Raw genomic sequence first — 18,261 nt, 5'->3', positions numbered from 1 at the left:
ATGAATTGTTGCACGTGCTCACACAAAACCACCAGAAATTCTTTTAATACCCTTAGTTTTGTCTGTTAATATTCTACATAATAATACACATGCCTACAATGAAATCAGCAGCCAAAACATTAGCTTTTCAAACAAACCCACACTCAGCATATCATCTTGTGCCTTCAATGTGATAAATGTTCTGCCAGGGTTTCAACATTTGCATTTTCTCTCAGCTGCAATTACTGTCACTTCCTGGACAGCAGTTCTTTGCAGCTTTATACAAGTACAGGAAGCCAACCTGTGAACTTAAGAACACAATGTGCAACAGAGGACATTGCCAGTGGGATAAAGTAAGGACAGCAAAGGCCCTGCAAAAGACTAAAAACATTTTTCCTCTTTCATAGATGGACAGGTCAAGCCAACATAATGGACTCCTGAAAAGCATCTGACAGATATAACTGTCAGGTATAACCAGGTATAACTGCAACAATATTGCTTACCGTTTTTTATGCAAGTTCTTTGCCCCTCATGCATACTGGTTGGAATACTTCCCAGAAACAGCCATGAGTGTTTCTGGGAATGCATCCCAGAAACAAGTGTTGTGACACAATGCATTAACTCCTTTTGGCATTGACCCCAAGATGAACCAGCTAACCCTACCATCTCTCTAAAGACCAAAACACAGCTGGGGTCTACTTTTGAAGAGCTGCATACCAGTGGGAAAAAATGAAAGGTAGCTACTATTTTGGTAGGTTCTTAAATTTTGTGCAGGATTAGTTTGTTTTTACCATTTTTCAACTTTCTAATGGTGCATGCTTGGCTTATTGGACATGAAAATCCATTAGTATCAAGTACTGATTGAATTAAAAAATGGAAAATTACTGCAAAAGCTACTTGAGTGAAACTGACAGTGAAAGGACTTTCCACTTAATTGAAAATAGCTTATTACTATCTGAAATTATCTCTATGTATTAAAAGAAATCAGGATAGTAATTATTTATAATTCTACATCAGTAATTTCATTGAGGTAAATGAGATAAAGCAAAAAAAATTGTTAACATGTAGGAGCTAAAAAAAGCTTGTAAATATAAGACATCGTCAGTTACACCAATATTGGTGTTTTATACCATAAGCAACTTCAGGATATAATACTGGAGACTTTTTGAGCTAAATTCTGATTTAAGATGCATGGTTCACACTTTCACGAGTAAAAAATGCTATTGCTCCGATACACACTCTTGCATATCTCATTTTTTTAAGACCGAATGAACAGCGAGGGATCAGTCTAAGCTTGCATAAACAAAGAGGAGCTGGTATAGTCAAGCATTGTTGCCTCAATGCAAGAGAAGCACATCAAAATTATTACCAAGAAACAAGTAATTTAATAATATACTGTAACTTGTCAAGTCAATCAGTTTCTTTCTAGTAAGCTCACCGGGGAAGCCTGCCAGAAATCAGTGCAATATGCAGCTGAAACAGACAAAGACTCAATAATAATTAGTATGCCAAAAAAACTGAACCTGACTACCACTCTAATTGTGGTCTGTCCTTTCTATGCTCTCTAAATTGAGGCAATTATTTTTGATGAAATCATGCATCCTCTTCACAACCATTATGTACAACAATGGGAGCTGCTACTTAGAATGATCAGGGTGTGAATCCTCCAGTGTACTTAGAGTAATGCTGTAATTTGTGTATTCACTAGAAAATTCTCCTCCAAAACGGAACAACAAGTCTCACTACCATTTCTAGCCTCCACACATAAGGTAACATGGCCAGAGCATGAAGGGAAAGCTATGGCTTCACCAGAGGAGGATTTTCTTAATACAGGCACTGTGGAAGACAGGCCAGATGTAAGGTTCAGGAATGTTAAATTTCAATGAATCAGCTAATCGAGTAGTTAATGGAATTTCCATCGACTACTTGATTAGTCAATAAGGGGAGCGCTCGCTATCCCATGGCTCCTGTACATTTGAAAGGGAGAAAGGCAGCGGCAACCCGCGCAAGCAGGGACATCAAAATTATTACCAAGAAACAAGTAATTTAATAATTACTCAAGTCCCTGCTAGTATGGGTTCCCCTCTGTGCCTCTTACTTTGAAATGTACTGTTTCAAACCCCATGCACACCATTTCCCCGCTACCCCCTTCCCCTCCCCCCCACAAACACAGTGCTGGGGGAACCAGCTTTTAAGCCAGCTCCCCCCAGCACCGGCTCCTGTCTCCCCTCCCCCTTGCTGCTGCTCTCTGATAGAGGCAGCAAGTGAGGGGGAACAACTAGATGAATTCCTACTCAACTACCTGATAAGCATTTGCGTATTGGGTAGTTGCGTATTGGGTAGTCGTTTACATCCCTAGTAGGGCTGCCCTCAGAGAAGCACTAATAAGCCCTAATGTAGAGGGGCAGGAAGAGTGCACCGGGGAGGGGGAGGGGCAGGAGCGGAGGGAAGAAGCGAGAGAGGAATATCAGGGGTAAGGCAGCAGCATGCAGTGTTGCAGCCCAAGCAGCCCTGGGAGGTTACTGTAGCTTTAGGCTTTCAACAGTCATGGGAAGAAAGGGATCCTTCTCCTGTCTCTGGGGTAGCTCAGGATCTGTGAGGCACAAAGATGGCTGAAAGAAACTGCATCCAATCTCCCCCCTTCCCATAAACTCAGACTTCTGTGCTGCACCTCAGAGATTCAGCCCACCTATCATAAATCAGTAATTAAACCAGCAGATTGGCTTATGGTCTAGAAGTGGATTTTGTTTTCTTGAAGGTATGTACACAGTTTTGATTTTTATTCTGGAGCGCCACCTGGAACTTTGTTTAGCTAGTAAGGGGTTTGTCATTAGCAAGCATCAGTTTCTGCTGCAAAAAGACCAAGATGTCCAATACCTACCTTGAGTCCACGAAAGCTCACTGGGCTGGTTGGTGAAGAGCTGGAGGACTTGGTAGATTTTGGAGTGGATATCTGGCTGCTGGGTGTTCCATTGACTGTCCAGAGCAGCAGAGGCAACCAAGAGGAAGAAAAGATTATTAAAATAATAAAAACATAAATGCTTGCTGCAACATAATGTGCCCCTCTCAGGTATCATTTGAGTGTACCCAAAAAGACTAAAGCCCAATGCCAGCATCTCAGATAAGAATCAAACAGTCCAATACCGTATTCAGCCATTCTAATTATTCAGGGAATAATAAAACCTCCACAGTACTCCTATTAACTCAAGGAGTAGTTAGATAAAGTCCTAATTTTTTTTTTGAATGGGGGGGTGGGGCATCCACTCCTTGTTTGCCTGGGGAGAGGAAAAACTGGGGCTGTGGGCGGAGGGGAAAGAAGCTTTGCAGAAGAGGAAGTTTCTCCTTTAAGAAAAACAAACCTGCCAACAAAAGACATTTCATTTCCATGGAAACACAAGCTACCACCCACCCTTTTTCATACATAGGAAGAATCTCTCTAATGAGCTATGCACCATTCTTCACCACCACCATTGTTTTTGCAATGCAAATGCCAACCAACATACAATACTGAACTTCTCTGGGAACTGAGGAGTCTTCCTACACAGGGTCTTTATTCTATTTTGTAATGCTTGAATAGTTGTGTGCTCAGTGATTACTGTAACTACACAACTGCTCTGACAGCCTTAATAAAATCTCTCTCTCTAATGTGCATGATGCTAGGTTAAAAATTAAGCACAGTTTATCTAGGGAATTGGTTTTCTTGGAATCTGATGATCTTCCCAGTTCTGTTTCTCGCTCTGCTATTGACACATAAAAGGTGTTGATCCTGCACTGTTAACATCAATGAAAGCTTTACCATTGACTTTAATGAGAGCAGGACTGAGCATCTTATGACCCCAGCAAAATCACACTGGGGGAGATTTTCAAAAGAATCTAAACAGAGCACAATCCCAACTGAAAGTCCCTTAGGCTCTTTGGAAGACCTTTTCTCTGTCTCAGATATCCCTTCCATAAAATAGGGATAATAATGTTTCCTTAACCTCATACATTTCATGAAAAGGAAGGGTCAAGTATTAGTTATTTTACACTGTACTCCCGGAAATAACTTTAAATTGAAATTCTTCTCAGTAAAGCCAAGCAACGCTAGAGAATTCTGCCTGGAATTAGCTAACTAGTGCAATAGGAGCAGAAATAGTCACTTGTATTCATAAGCTCATTTTACATAGTTCATAGGAAAATTAACTCTTGTGCATACCTTGGTATGTTATTGGCATGCCTATTCAATAACTTTTACCTAGGTTTATAACCAGTTACTACTGCATTTGTCTCTAAACCACTAGACACAACGTACTAAACACTGTCAGTCAGTCACTATGACAACTGACCACATTTGGTCATTGCCAAAAGCGTAGGCCAGACACGGTGGTCTTCCTCTAACTCCGTGGTCACCAACCCGTCGATCAGGAGAACTCAACCAGTCGATTGCAAGGGCGTTCAGCCCCCTCCAATTCCCCCCAACCCCAAGAAGCCCCGCTAATTACCTCCAGCGACAATGGAGGTAGTGCCAGCTTCCCGCGGGGTGGACGGAAGTCCGGCAGTGGCACGCCATTTCTGGGGTTTCTGGAAGTGCACTGCCTGCTCCCCTCCCTCCAGGTCTGTGGCACACCGGGGACTTGCTGCGTGGGGGGAAGAGGTAGGAGTCCTGGGGGAAGATGCGCACTGGGACTTCCCTCCTCTGCAGGGGAGGGAGGAGGAGTCCCGATGAGAGGAGCACGCTAGGGCTTCCCTCCTTTCGGAGTGGGGGAGAGGAGGTAGGGGTTCCAGGGGAAGATGCATGCTGGGGCTTCCCTCCTCTGGGAAGGGGGGTGGGAAGAAGAGGAGTTAGGAGTCCCCAGAGCAGGTGCGCACTGGAGCTTCCCTCCTCTGGAGGTGGGGGAGGAGTCCCACTAGGAGGCACGCAACAGGGCTTCCTTCCTCCGTAGGAGGGGGGAGTCAGGCCTGGAGGAAGTGTGCAACAGGGCTTCCCTCCTCGGGGGGGGGGGGGGGAGGGGAATCCTGGGAGGAGGCTGCCACAGGGGACTCTCTACCCTCACTGGCACCCTAACCCCTGCTCTCCCGGCATCCTGTTCTCTTTCCCCTTCCCCAGCCACAGAACTCTGCCCCCACTGGCACCCTGTCCCCTGCCCCAGCAGCCACTAGCACCTTTCCCCAGTACTATGTCCCCTGCTCCCACCAGCACAGTTAGGGCCACATTAGTGAGGCTTGGAGGGGGCATGGAAGAGGGGTTTTTTTTTTTGCATCTCACTTGTGTGGCCCAAACTGACTTCTCTGTGGGTCAGTGATCCCTGATTTAAAACAGGTTTCCTGACCTTCTCATAAATAAAGACAATGCAGAAACTTTTTGTGTTTGACATAGTATTTTATTTAAAAATGAAGCCTGGCCAACAAACCCTCAACTGGGGCCACGCCCCCCATCTGGCCACAGCATAAGAACACTCCTGCACTTCCCCTTCCCCCAGACCCTAGATCTGAGCTTATCATACACTGGAACCCCTTGCCCTGAGCCCCTCATATACCCCAATCCAAATTCCTGAACCCTCACGTCCACAAGCCTGTGGCTTGCGTAGTGCCCCCTTCCCAAGCCAGCATCCCCTTCGCCACCTCCTCCTGCATCCAGATTTTCTCCCAAATCTTGCACCTCTCACCCGCTCCCACACCCAAATCCCTCATTCCCATCCCAGAGCCTACACATCCTGTCTCAACCCAGCGAGGGTATGGCTAGACTGCAGGAGTTTTTCAGGATTCCGGAGATATCCCAGAAAAACTCTTCTGCATCCATGGATGCGTTTGTTCTTCCGCTTTTTTTAGTGGAAGAGCAAACATGCTCTTTTGGTCACCCCTATATTCCTCTTTCCATGAGGAATAATGGGGCTTCCAAAAGAAGGGTTTTTTCTGACATTTGGTCCAGTCTAGACAGGCCAAATGTTGGAAAAACCTCTTCTTACAGAAGAATTGGAAAAAAAAAGCAGCTGTATAAGGGTTTGGGATAGCAAGTGATGGAGAGGAGGAGAATAGAGAGGACGGGGCTTCAAGGAAGGGAAGGGATGGTAGCTCTTGGTTTGTTCTGTCATTTAAAAAGTGATCTTGGATGTAAAAAGTTTGGAGACCACTGCTCTAACTCATTCATAAAAATCACCATGTTACGAGAAGAAAGCATCCCTAAACAGATCTGTGAAATGGTTGAGCCAACTGGTTTTCCTTCCTCTCAGCAATCTGTGATGTAAGACATCCTAGAGTGCATAATCCTCCATGCTGCTTTACCCATGTTCTAATCCAGGGATTCCTGACCTGTGGTATGTGGCAGTACTGTAGGGGGTTCAATGTGGAGCCTCTCACAGCCAGCATGTCCTTAAACCCACATTGCTTCCCACAGCTCAGGAAGCAGCGTGAGCTGAGGGACTTGCTGAGCTGCCAGCATCAAGCTGAGCCATAGGAAAGCAACATGGCAGGGATGTTAAAAATCATTAATTGAATAGTCAAGTAATCTCATGAATTCTTATTGATTAGTCGACTATTCTATAGTCCCTGGGAACAGGGCTGGCAGCCAATGCGCTCCAGCCTGAATCCCGAGGAACCCCCTGCCACTCCACGCTGCTGCCTCTGTATCAGTGTGCTCCACTCATGGACCGGCTGCCTGTCACCCTGTGCTGCTGCCTCTGATAAAAAGGCAGTAGCATGGGGTGGCAGCAGCTCCTGTCTAGGAGGAGTCTGAGCTCCTGGACCTGGTGCGAGCTGGAACCAAGCCTGGCTTCCTGCCTGCCCAGCTCCTAATACACTTTAAAAACAGAGGCATACCAGGGGTAGGACCTGGAACTATTGCAAGCCAGTACTGAACCGGACTGCTGGCCAGCCTGCTAAAAAAATTACTGGCAAGGCAGGGGAGGGCAATGCATGTAGTCTATAGCATTAACCTATCAGCTTTTGCTTATCAGTTAATTGGTTAATCAACTACATTATAAAATCCCTATAATATGGCTTGAAGGACATGCTGGCTGCCAGCACAGAGGCTCTTAGCTGACTTGAGAGGCTCCATGCCAGCAGGCAGCATGTCCTTCAGCCCACAGTGCTGAGGGATGCTGCTCCGGAAGCAGCATGGGCTAAGGGAACTGCAGGCACAGCTATATTATGGGGGGGAAGGGGGGGAGAAGAGGCCATAAAATTTCAACAGACTGAAAAGGGGTCCAATCTTTGAGGATATGAGATCACTGCTCTAATCCTTTGCTTACACAGTATAGAATAGCTGTCCAGAGAGGTTTACTATATTGTGCTGGAGACTATACAAGAAGAGACAGACCTGCAGATAGACCTCAGCTATGGTTTCTGCAGCTCTTCTGGATAAATGCTAAGTGTAGCGAGGACAGATCTGTAGGGACCAATCCTGGGAGGCACTGAGCTCCCTCAGCTCCCAAGAAATAGAGATCTCACACAGACAGACTAAGGAAAAGGAGGAAAGCAGTTGCCAATTGAAATTATGGATGTTAAAAAGCAGGCAGGAACGATGGGGTGGGGGGAGAGTTTGCTTTGTTTTTTTGTAAACATATACACTAGCATATCCCTAACTGAAACAACAATACCTTCCTTTGACATTTCCAGTAAAAAGCATCCATCAAACTATGTATTTCTAACTTGTTCATTGCTGCTGATTGTTGCATGTGTACCTGAAGCTTTTCCTTTCTAAATCAGTTCTCCAACTGTAAGCTCACAGCGTTTGTGTCTTTCCATGTACAAGGCAGCAAGCAGCACATTTAGAGTACAGGCAGTCCCCGGGTTACGTACAAGATAGGGACTGTAGGTTTGTTCTTAATTTGAATTTGTATGCAAGTCGGAACTGGTACATATTGTAGGGGAAACTCTAGCCAAACATTTCTCCAGAGCTCAGTTTTATTCTCCCACACCTCACTTCCCTCAGTCCTTTATTCTCAAGCTGAGGTGTCTGCTGAGAAAAGCCGCTCCGCGTCTCCTGGTCTGCTGGGTGGGGCGCTAGCTTTGTCTCTCCCTGGTCTGATAGGGGGAAAAGCAGCTAGTGCGGGGTTGCCTCACCCCGTTTGTAAGTAGGGATCCGATGTAAGTCAGATCCATGTAACCCGGGGACTGCCTGTATAACTTTTAATACAAATACATACACATATACGTTTCCTTTGCCCCAGTTCCTTAAATGAAATAGTGCAATGCTACACTAAACACTAAAAGATTTATTAAAATTGTATTTCCCATGTGGGCCAATATTGTAAGCCATTTGCCAATTAGGAATACATGTCTTACATGGGAAATGGAGGTGGTTGAGGGTGGGGTTCTTTGAGTTTCTTTTTTTTTTTTTTAAGGACATACCGGACATATCCATTTTTCCACATAAATACATTGCCAGATTGCAGCCAACATCCCAAGATCTACATTTATTTAAGTTTTGCTTCACAAAAAGTTAGAAAACAAATAGGGCCTGACATGCTCTGGTATAAGTTAGAAGCAAATCAGTTCCACGTTATTCTGAATTTGGCCACATTTTTAGCAATTCTCAATGAATCAGCTCCAGCTAATCTTGGCTGGCTGTCTCTAGAATGATGATAAAAATTGTAAGACTGTTTCTCTATATGTAGTCAAATTATACCTTAATAAATATAATGTTACTGAACTGTCTGCAGATATCTGGCAGGTACAAGCATCACTTACTCTCTCACCTACACAAAGATCCACTCAAAAAAGTAGGATAGATCCAGCACACTTTTACATTCATGGAAATGGAGAGAAGGGTAAATGGAATGGTAAGAGGCACAATGGGGAGATAAAGCCATAATAATAATGGCTCACCTGGGGATTTTGCTGTAGAATAAGCACTGGAGTAGTGGCCACCCCTCTTTACTGCACTCATTAATTTGACACAAAGGAGAAAGACATTAAGGAGAGAAGTTATTCAGCATACACACATAAAGGAGGAAGGGTAAATGCACAAGCAACAACCACCACCAAAAACTGAAAAGGAAAATATGGTAAGTATATGCATAAATACCAGACAATTTGGAGTACAATCCTCCAGTCACCTGAGTGATCATGGCGCCCCATTTTCAACCATGATTTCAGAGCCTCATGTCCCATTAAAAAACATTCAATAAGACTGAGGCTCTTAACTCACTTTAGAAAATGAGATGTTTGGCACTTCAATCACTTAAGCACTTTGGACATTTCTACCCTTTTTTCATGTAAAGGTTTGAGCAGAATAAAGGTTTCTTAGACTGAAAACTTTACAGGACTGTCTGCTTGGATGTGTGGACATAACTTAGCACATTGGGAGTTTTTACTAGAATAGAAATAAATCACAAATCATCACTGAATTTTTTTAATTCATTGAGGAGTTACACCCGCATACAATTCCAATGAAGTTACCAGGCTTGTACAACATATGTGTATATCAGTTACCAAATCAGCCCTTATATACTACCCTTTCTTTTTAGGATTACAGTTATTCTCTAAAATTAATTTTACTTGTGACAGACATAATGACAATGAAAAAACTGTTCTAGCTAGACATTAAATCTTGAATTGAAAATATTAATAAACGATATCTGGCCTTGATACAACACAGGAGCTTTGCATGTAGCCACACAATCAGAACTAGAGACGTGAAAGGTTAACTACTATCACCCGTAGCAGAGGATGCTTACCACTTCTGATTAACCGGTGCGGCCTGGAGCAGCTCCCCAGCCACTGTGCATTGGGGGCTGCTTTAGCCCCGCAGGCCTGCCATGAAGAGGGGCTGCTCCAGCTGTCTGGAGCAGGCCCTGCCCATGGAGGGCCTGAGCCCACTACAGGCAGGGGCCACTCTGGCCAGGCTGGAGCATGCCTGGCTGCAGAAGGATGGCTGCTCCAGCCTGGCCTTGGCAGATGGAGGGAGTCACTCCAGCCCAGCTAGGTTGGAGTAGCCACCCCTGCCCACCTCCCCTGTAATTAGTTAACTGGTTAAACATCATGTTTAACTGATTAACCAATTAAATGGGATTCTACAACCCTAATCCGAACATAGCACCATATATTTTTATATTGAGTGGCTCACTATACACTTTTCCAAGTGAAAAGAAAAACCTTTTGATTTGTGATGTATTATGGGGTGAGGTGAGGGAAAACAACAAACTCTGAGGTAAAAAGTAAAAGCAAACATTTTTCTATTTTTTCCCATTTTCAAGACAACATACCCAATGCTTGGAACATGTGCACTAGCAGCAGGTGAAAAGACAATTTGGACATTAAAAGTAAAGGAAAGTATGAAAAGGAAAGGTGTTTATACAATTTCAGAAAAGGTCACAGGGCACCTTACAACAGCCCCAAAAAGCAAACTGCTGTATTTTGACAGTGTTCAATATGTGAATGGGGAAACACCCTAAATTGAAGGATACATTTTTAGTGTAATGAGTGAGGATATAACCAGATGATCCCTCTTCAGTTAACAGGGGTCTTCAGCAATGTATTAAAAATGTACAACTAACTGTAACATTCACAAATTCAAGCCTTTTTTGCTTCTAACAAAAAATATTTTTTTTTTGCAGGGTATGGTATAAATGCATTTCTATGTGTCATAACTTGGTGTTTAGCTTCCATATAAAATATGCGGTGTTTCCACTTCATACAAGATGGCTTTTTTAAAGTCCATTCAATCAATCTCATATTTTATATGCTGTAAATGCTTAGATCTTTCCTTATAATTATACCTGAAGCTGGTGACTTGCTTCGACGTGAGGATCCTGGGCTTTTAGATCCAGATTGCCGTGATGTACCAGGTGAACGGGAATAAGATGACTTCATAACACGACATTCTAGAAGGAAACAGATGGAGTTTAGAAAATATTTAAGTGTATGGATTCAATTCTGAACCAAGTCATCATGGTAGCTGTTTATTATCTAGGAAACAAACCTTGATATTTTGCAAACATGTCTACCAAATTAAATAAAACTAATTTATAGAAAAAAAAAAAAAACCTTTAGCCCACCTACTACATGAATTCTGATTTGAGCTGGCTGAATGATGAAATGTTCTGGATGTAATAATGCTCCATTATCTTGAAGTTGTATTCAAACTATGATTCACATTTGTAGCTCGACATATATGAGTACATGTTGACCAGGGATGTGAAAATGTACACAGTTAAGCAATGAGCCTGGGCTTACCGGTTAACCGTCATGATTACACACAGGTTCCCAGCACACAGCTCCCAGGGAGCCAACTGCCCCCTCATCCTCCCACTCAGCACCAGGAGGCGGGGGGGAGGAGAGAGCAGGCAGGAACCAGTCCAGCATGCAGGGTGCCACCTTCTCTCCCTTCTCTGCATGTAACCCACTGACATTTTCAGCAGTAACACGTTTATTTACGTAACCACATTTTAACATCCCTAATGATGACATACTGGAAATCTTGTAAACAGGACTGAAACCTGCTCCTTCTGTCTCTTCAAGCCAATTTGATTTTAGCTTAGCTCAATGACAGTTGGGTTATTTTTGCCAGAAGCGCAGTGCCATTCCTACCAATTTTCAGAAGAAGTAAGAAATGTCTGCAGGTAACAAAGGACAGAGACAATAAAGCTAACATGTACATCTATTAATAAAGGGGAAGCCAAAAGAAAATGAAAGAAACAAATACTCACACAGAGTGTCATCTTGGGAAGTTTCTTATTCCTGCAGTTAATACCCAATGTTGTCTTCAAGTCATCATTGTCAAGTCCAAGTCGAGTCTCAAGTCACTACAGTTCAAGCCTCAAGTCGAGTCTCTAAAGTCACTTTCAAGTCAAGTCACGAGTCGAGTCTCAAGTCTTAACTTAAAAAACGTCAAGTCACTTTTGTAAAAGCCATCAATACTGACATTTTCGGACAATTTTTTCACCAAGTCGATTTAACAAAATTAGCAAGTCTCAAGTTGAGTCTCAAGTCACAAACAATGAACCTGAGTCAAGTCTCGAGTCAAGTAACCTAGGCGACTTAAGTCGGACTCGAGTTCAAGACGTGGGACTCAAGTCAACAACTCTGTTAATACCTATTACTGAACTTTCACCATCTCTCCCAATTAGCCCAGTCCATGAAATCCCTGGCCCAGTCCAAGAAATATGATTTAACTTGGATAACAGAGACTTGGTGGGATGACTCGCATGACTGGAGCGCTGTCATGGAAGGGTATAGACTGTTCAGGAAGAACAGGCAGGGGAGAAAAAGAGGAGTTGCACTATATGTACGAGAGCACTATGATTGCTCTGAACTCCAGTATAAAGAGGGAGAAAAACCTGTTGAGGGTCTATGGGTTAAGTTTAAAGGAGCAAACAACAGCAGTGATGTTGTGATTGGTGTCTGCTACAGGCCACCGAATCAAGTGGATGAGGTAGATGAGGCTTTCTTCGGACAACTGAGAGAAGCTTCCAGATCGCAGGCCCTGGTTAATCACCCTGACATCTGTTGGGAAACCAATACAGCAGTACACAGGCAATCCAGGAAGTTTTTGGAGAATGTTGGGGATAACTTCTTGACACAAGTGCTGAAGGATCCGACCAGGAGCCGTGCGCAGCTTGACCTTCTGTTCACAAACAGGGAGGAACTAATAGGGGAAGTAGAGGTGGGTGACAACCTGGAAAGCAGTGATCATGAGATGGTAGATTTCAGGATCCTGACCAAAGGAAGAAAAGAGAGTAGTAAAATCCACACCTTGGACTTCAAAAAGGCAGATTTTGACTCCCTCAGAGAATCCCCTGGGATGCTAACATGAAGGGGAAAGGAGTCCAGGACAGCTGGCAGTATTTTAAAGAAGCCTTATTGAAGGCACAGAAAGAAACCATCCCGACGCGTAGCAAGAGAGGCAAACATGGTAGGAGACCGGATTGGCTTACAGGGGAAATCCTTGGTGAACTTAAGCACAAAAAGGAAGCTTACAAAAAGTGGAAATTTGGACAAATGACCAGGGAGGGGTTTAAATTTATAGCTCGAGAATGCCGGGAGTTATCAGGAAGGCGAAAGTGCAAATGGAATTGCGACTGGCTAAGGATGTAAAGGATAACAAGAAAGGTTTCTACAGACATGTTAACAAGAAGAAAGTGATCAGAGAGGTGTGTGCAGCCCCTACTGGATGAAGGAGGTAACCTAGTGACAGATGATGTGGGGAAAGCTGAAGTACTCAATGCTTTCTTTGCCTCTGTATTCACGGACAAGGTGGACTCCTGGACTATTGCGCTAAGTGACGCAAGATGGGATGAAGATGGACAGCCCTTGGTGGGTAAAGAACAGGTTAGGAACTATTTAGAAAAGCTAAACGTACACAAATCCATGGGTCCGGACTCAATGCATCCAAGGGTACTGAGGGAGTTGGCAAATGTCATTGAGGAGCCTTTGGCCATTATCTTTGAAAAGTCGTGGAGATTGGGAGAAATCCCGGATGATTGGAAAAAGGCAAATATAGTGCCCATCTTCAAAAAAGGGAAGAAGGATGATCCAGGGAACTATAGGCCAGTCAGTCTTACATCGGTTCCTGGAAAAATCATGGAAGGGATTTTTAAGGAATCCATTTTGAGGCACTTGGAAGAGAGGAAAGTGATTAGGAATAGTCAGCATGGATTCACAAAGGGAAAGTCATGCCTGACCAATCTGATTAGCTTCTATGATGAGGTAACTGGCTCTGTGGATGTGGGAAAGTCAGTGGATATGATATACCATGACTTTAGCAAGGCTTTTGATACGGTCTTCCCCAATATTCTTGCCAGAAAGTTAAGGGAATGTGGATTGGATAAATGGACGGTAAGATGGATAGAAAGATGGCTAGAAGGCTGGGCCCAGCCGGTAGTGATCAATGGCTCGATGTCAGGATGGTGGTCGGTTTCTAGCGGAGTGCTCCAAGGTTCGGTTTTAGGACAGGTTTTGTTCAATATCTTTATTAACGACCTGCATGAGGGGATGGACTGCACCCACAGCAAGTTTGCGGATGACACTAAGTTAGGGGGAGAGGTAGATACGCTTGAGGGCAGAGATAGGGTCCAGAGTGACTTAGACAAATTGGAGGATTGAGCCACAAGAAATCTGGTGAGGTTTAACAAGGAGAAGTGCAGACTCCTGCACTTGGGACGGAAGAATCTCAAGCATTGTTACAAGCTGGGGACTAACCTCTTAAGTAGTAGTTCTGCAGAAAAGGACCTGGGGGTTACAGTGGATGAGAAGCTGGATATGAGTCAACAGTGTGCCCTTGTAGCCAAGAAGGCTAATGGCATATTAGGTTGCATTAAGAGGAGCACTGCCAGCAGATCCAGAGATGTCATTATTCCCCTTTATTCGGCTCTGGTGAGGTCACATCTGAAGTAGTGTGTCCAGTTCTGGGCCCCCCCACTAAAAAAGGATGTGGACACATTGGGGAGGGTCCAGCGGAGGGTCCAAAATGATTAGGGGGCTGGAGCACATGACCTGTGAAGAGAGGCTGAGGGAGTTGGGTCTGTTTAGTCTGCAGAAGCAAAGAGTGAGGGGGGATTTGATAGCAGCCTTCAACTTCCTGAAGGGAGCTTCCAAAGAGGATGGAGAGAGGCTGTTCTCAGTAGTGACAGATGGCAGAACAAGGAGCAATGGTCTCAAGTTGTGGTGGGAGAGGTCCAGGTTGGATATTAGGAAACTATTTCACTAGGAGGGTAGTGAAGCACTGGAATGGGTTACCTAGGGAAGTAGTGGAGTCCCCATCCCTAGAGGTGTTTAAGTCTCGGCTTGACAAAGTCCTGGCTGGGTTGATTTAGTTGGGATTGGTCCTGCCTAGAGCAGGGGGCTGGACTTGATGATCTTCTGAGGTCTCTTCCAGCTCTATGGTTCTATGATTCTATGAATTAGACCAATTTTCCTTCCCATTTCCACCACTGATTCATCTACATACCATCAATTCAACCCAACCCACCAACAAGTGAATTTACACACATCACTGGATCAATTTATAAACATCAAATACAAAATTAAGAGCCCCATGAAACAAATTCAACTCTTCTTATGCCAAAAAAAACCCCTCCTCCATATCACCTCATCAATTCAGATTTTCCTTCCCCTTCTTCACTCCTCCATGCCCCCATTTCTCTCATGCTATTCTGTCCTCTGATAGACTACCACTTCTCTCCAAACCAACTAAGATTGTCCCTTCTCATCCAATTTACCGGGCCTTTCCATTGCTTCAGCAGCTCCCGGTACATGTTCCAGGCATAGGTGGCAGGGCTTATATTAGGATCCTGTCGTCTTTCTACCACTCGCTTCAAATATGAGACAGCCATTTAATTTTCACAGACAACCTAAAGACCAGCTTTTGGATCTATTCTCAGACACCTGCTTCCCCTGCTGAGTCTCCAGCATATGACCAGCTACCTGGAATACACAGGATTAGTGACTGCTGCCCCTTCCCCATCCCAGAAGAAAATTGAGCTAGCCTCCTCTTTCGCTGAGCTCCACTCACTCCCTGATCTATTACAACTTCTAAGCAAGTAGCACATCCCAGAGAGCATGGATGCGAGATAATGGAAAGAGGGAGAACTGATGGACTGGGGCTGAAAGGCAAACTATGGTCTTGTCTAGACTATGGAAGATATTAATCAACATGTCAGCTCTCCTCTCAGGTCTGCCTGATGTTACAGCCACAGCTCTAACCACATTAAAAACATGCTGCTCTGACAACACTAGGCTGTTAATATTCATTAGCTAATGCTTTCCAAGACAAGTCCTAATAGGTTCAAGAGAGAGGAACCAATGGGAAGCCTGGAGAAATAGATTTAATGCATTAGATCAGACCTGGGCAAAACATGGCCTATGGGCCAAAACCAGCCCACCAAACCACCAGATCCGGCCCAGAGAGGCAGCAGGGAGCCCCAGGCAGGCTCCTCTGCATGCCCCGCATGCAGTGCAGAAACACGGCTGCAGGGCTCTATTTCTGTTTTAAAACTGGAGGGGAAGTTTCAGGACCCCACCCCCCCCAGCACAATCCCATTGGCCAGTTTCTGGCCAGAAACCAGCCAATGGGAGCTGCTTGTTGGAATAACAGGCAACAAAAAGAACCACACCCCCTCAGCTTAGTTATTCAATGAAGCACATGGCTCTAACAAGCAGGCAGGCAGGGAAACATTTTAAGCTCTGCAGGCAGGCAGGCAGGCTAGTTTGGCAACTGGTAGGTAAGTCTCTTGGCCACAGCCTGCTTCTGGCATTCCAGCCCTTTCCTGACCCAATCCTCTGTCCCGCCCCTCTCAACATACTCAAACCCTCTGTTCCCCTCTTGCACCCGTACCCCCTCCCAGATCTGCCACCCCAATCTCCTGCCCCAGATCACATTACCCTTCTACTCTAGGTCACATCCCAAAACCCTGCACTCAAGTACCCTGCCCTAAGTCACAACTGCTTCCTTCAGCAAAACTCCCTCCCAGACTCCAATCTCCCTCCTGCACCCAAATCCCTTACCCCAAGCTCCCTTCTGGATCCAACCTTCTTCCCAGATCCCATACCTCCTCCATTAACATCATGGAAGAGTGTGGCCCCTGACCACTTTCCAAAATCTTGGAGTGGCCCGCCATCAAAAATTATTGCCCACACCTGCATTATATGAAAGTGCAATAATAAAAGTAAGAAAGCATGCATGCACAAGCTCATTCTTCTATATGGGTTTACAATAAAAACAATCAGTTCTGTTAACTGGCAAAGCAACACATCTTTAATAGACATTTGGAATGAAAGGGATACTGTAAAACCTCGAATATAATGCACACTTTTTTCCGAGTTTTTTTGGGTCAAAGTCGGGGTGTGCATTATATATAGGAGTTATTGTTTAAAATTTTATTTTGGCAGTTCTGTGTCAGAAGACGATGAACCTCCGCTATGCCGACACCACACTAAGATGGCAGTAAACATGAAATCAACATCAATTGAAATGGCAGAGATTCCAAGAATGCTTTAAAATGTTTAAAAACAATAAGTATGAAATTTACGTCTTACTTGTCGTATGAAATAGTTTATAGTTAATTAATTGCTGACATTTATGAAAATAAATGCCATGTATTCTATAGTCGTACACTCATGTGCAATCAACCGGCAATACAAAAAGGCAGGAAATACGACGCTCCATACTCTTGAAATCGGATAGACTATATTTAATGACGCCTTCATATCTATGACGACGGGTATCATAAAATACATGTACAATGGGCAAAATCAGGGTGCACATTATATACAGGAGTATAGATTTTTTCATGACGATAAAAATCAAAAGTAGGGTGCGCATTTTATATCGGTGAGCATTATATTTAAGATTTTACAGTAATTTCTTGTATGCCTGCAAACAGCAGCTACATATGTGATTTTTTGGTGGTAAAAAAACCCTCAATAGGAACATGGGATCCAAGTTAGAATCCACCAAAGTAGGTGGAAATAGTCTTATTGACTTCAATGAATAGACCCTCGGAGCAGATTAAAAGCTCCCTTTTCAAAGTTCACTGCCATTTACCATGTCCATTGCCCATGAAAAAAGCCAGGTTTACAAAACACCCTGATAAATGGACTGTAGCTAAACTATTGTTTGAAAAATGTTATTAAAGAAACATATTTGATAGGAAAAATCATCTAAATAAGTTTCTCCAAAAACACACTTTTGAATGAGGATTGGGGGGGGAGGTTTCAGGAGAAATTAATCACTTTAAAAGGTTTAAAGCAATCTTACCACTATGATCCAGTACAAAGTCATCTTGAGCATAACGATATTTTTCAGGTCCACATGCAATGAAAACATCATCATCTCCAAAAAAGTCCTGCAAGCAGGTAACCTAAAAGCCAAAATAAGTAAGAAAGTGTGCAAAAGATTTCCAAGATGCAGGCAATAGCAATGAAACCCAAGAGGTGTGGGCTTTCTTTTTATAGTGCTTCAATACTAGGTATTGTTTTTTTCCCCATGACAGACGCCAGTTTTCAAATATTGTAGTGCAGTGGCTCTCAACCAGGAATACATATACCTTGGGGAGTATACAGAGATCTTCCATAGTGTACATCAAAGCATCTACGTATTTGCCTGGTTTTATAACAGTCTACATAAAAAGCACTAGAGAAGTCAGTACAAACTAAAATTTCATACAGACAAAATGAGAAACTAAGCAATTATTCATTAACAACCTGCTTTGACACGGTTGAATTACATCTGGTTTTGTAACTAAGTTTTTAAGTGAGGTGAAATGGAAGGTAGACAAAACAAATCATATTCCTGAATAGGTATGTAAAATGCTAGTTAATCAGTTAACTGTGCAGCATCCAGGCCCATCGTGGACAGAGGCTGCT

General features: G+C 43.8%; 1 protein-coding gene across 6 annotated transcripts in view; it reads right to left on the bottom strand.

Annotated features, from left to right (window-relative positions):
• Nucleotides 1-18,261, bottom strand: part of DCLK2 (doublecortin like kinase 2) — a 156,381-nt gene that overhangs the window by 65,373 nt on the left and 72,747 nt on the right. For 5 of the 6 annotated variants that reach the window (XR_012904152.1, XR_331241.4, XM_025185463.2 and 2 more), the window contains 4 exons: nucleotides 17,654-17,756; nucleotides 10,677-10,781; nucleotides 8,785-8,835; nucleotides 2,861-2,955 (listed from right to left, as the gene is read on the bottom strand). Coding sequence is in view for 4 of the 6 variants with exons in the window: in XM_025185463.2 (XP_025041248.2) it covers nucleotides 2,861-2,955; nucleotides 8,785-8,835; nucleotides 10,677-10,781; nucleotides 17,654-17,756 (354 nt within the window). In the remaining 2 variants the exon portion in view is untranslated. The remainder of the gene's footprint in view (nucleotides 1-2,860; nucleotides 2,956-8,784; nucleotides 8,836-10,676; nucleotides 10,782-17,653; nucleotides 17,757-18,261) is intronic. The other variant, XM_006111579.4, reaches the window with a different exon arrangement.

This window comes from Pelodiscus sinensis, chromosome 5, assembly GCF_049634645.1.
Source record: "Pelodiscus sinensis isolate JC-2024 chromosome 5, ASM4963464v1, whole genome shotgun sequence".
NCBI lineage: Eukaryota > Metazoa > Chordata > Testudines > Trionychidae > Pelodiscus > Pelodiscus sinensis.
Note: the sequence above shows the minus strand (reverse complement) of the source record. Positions and strands in the feature narration are given on the sequence as shown.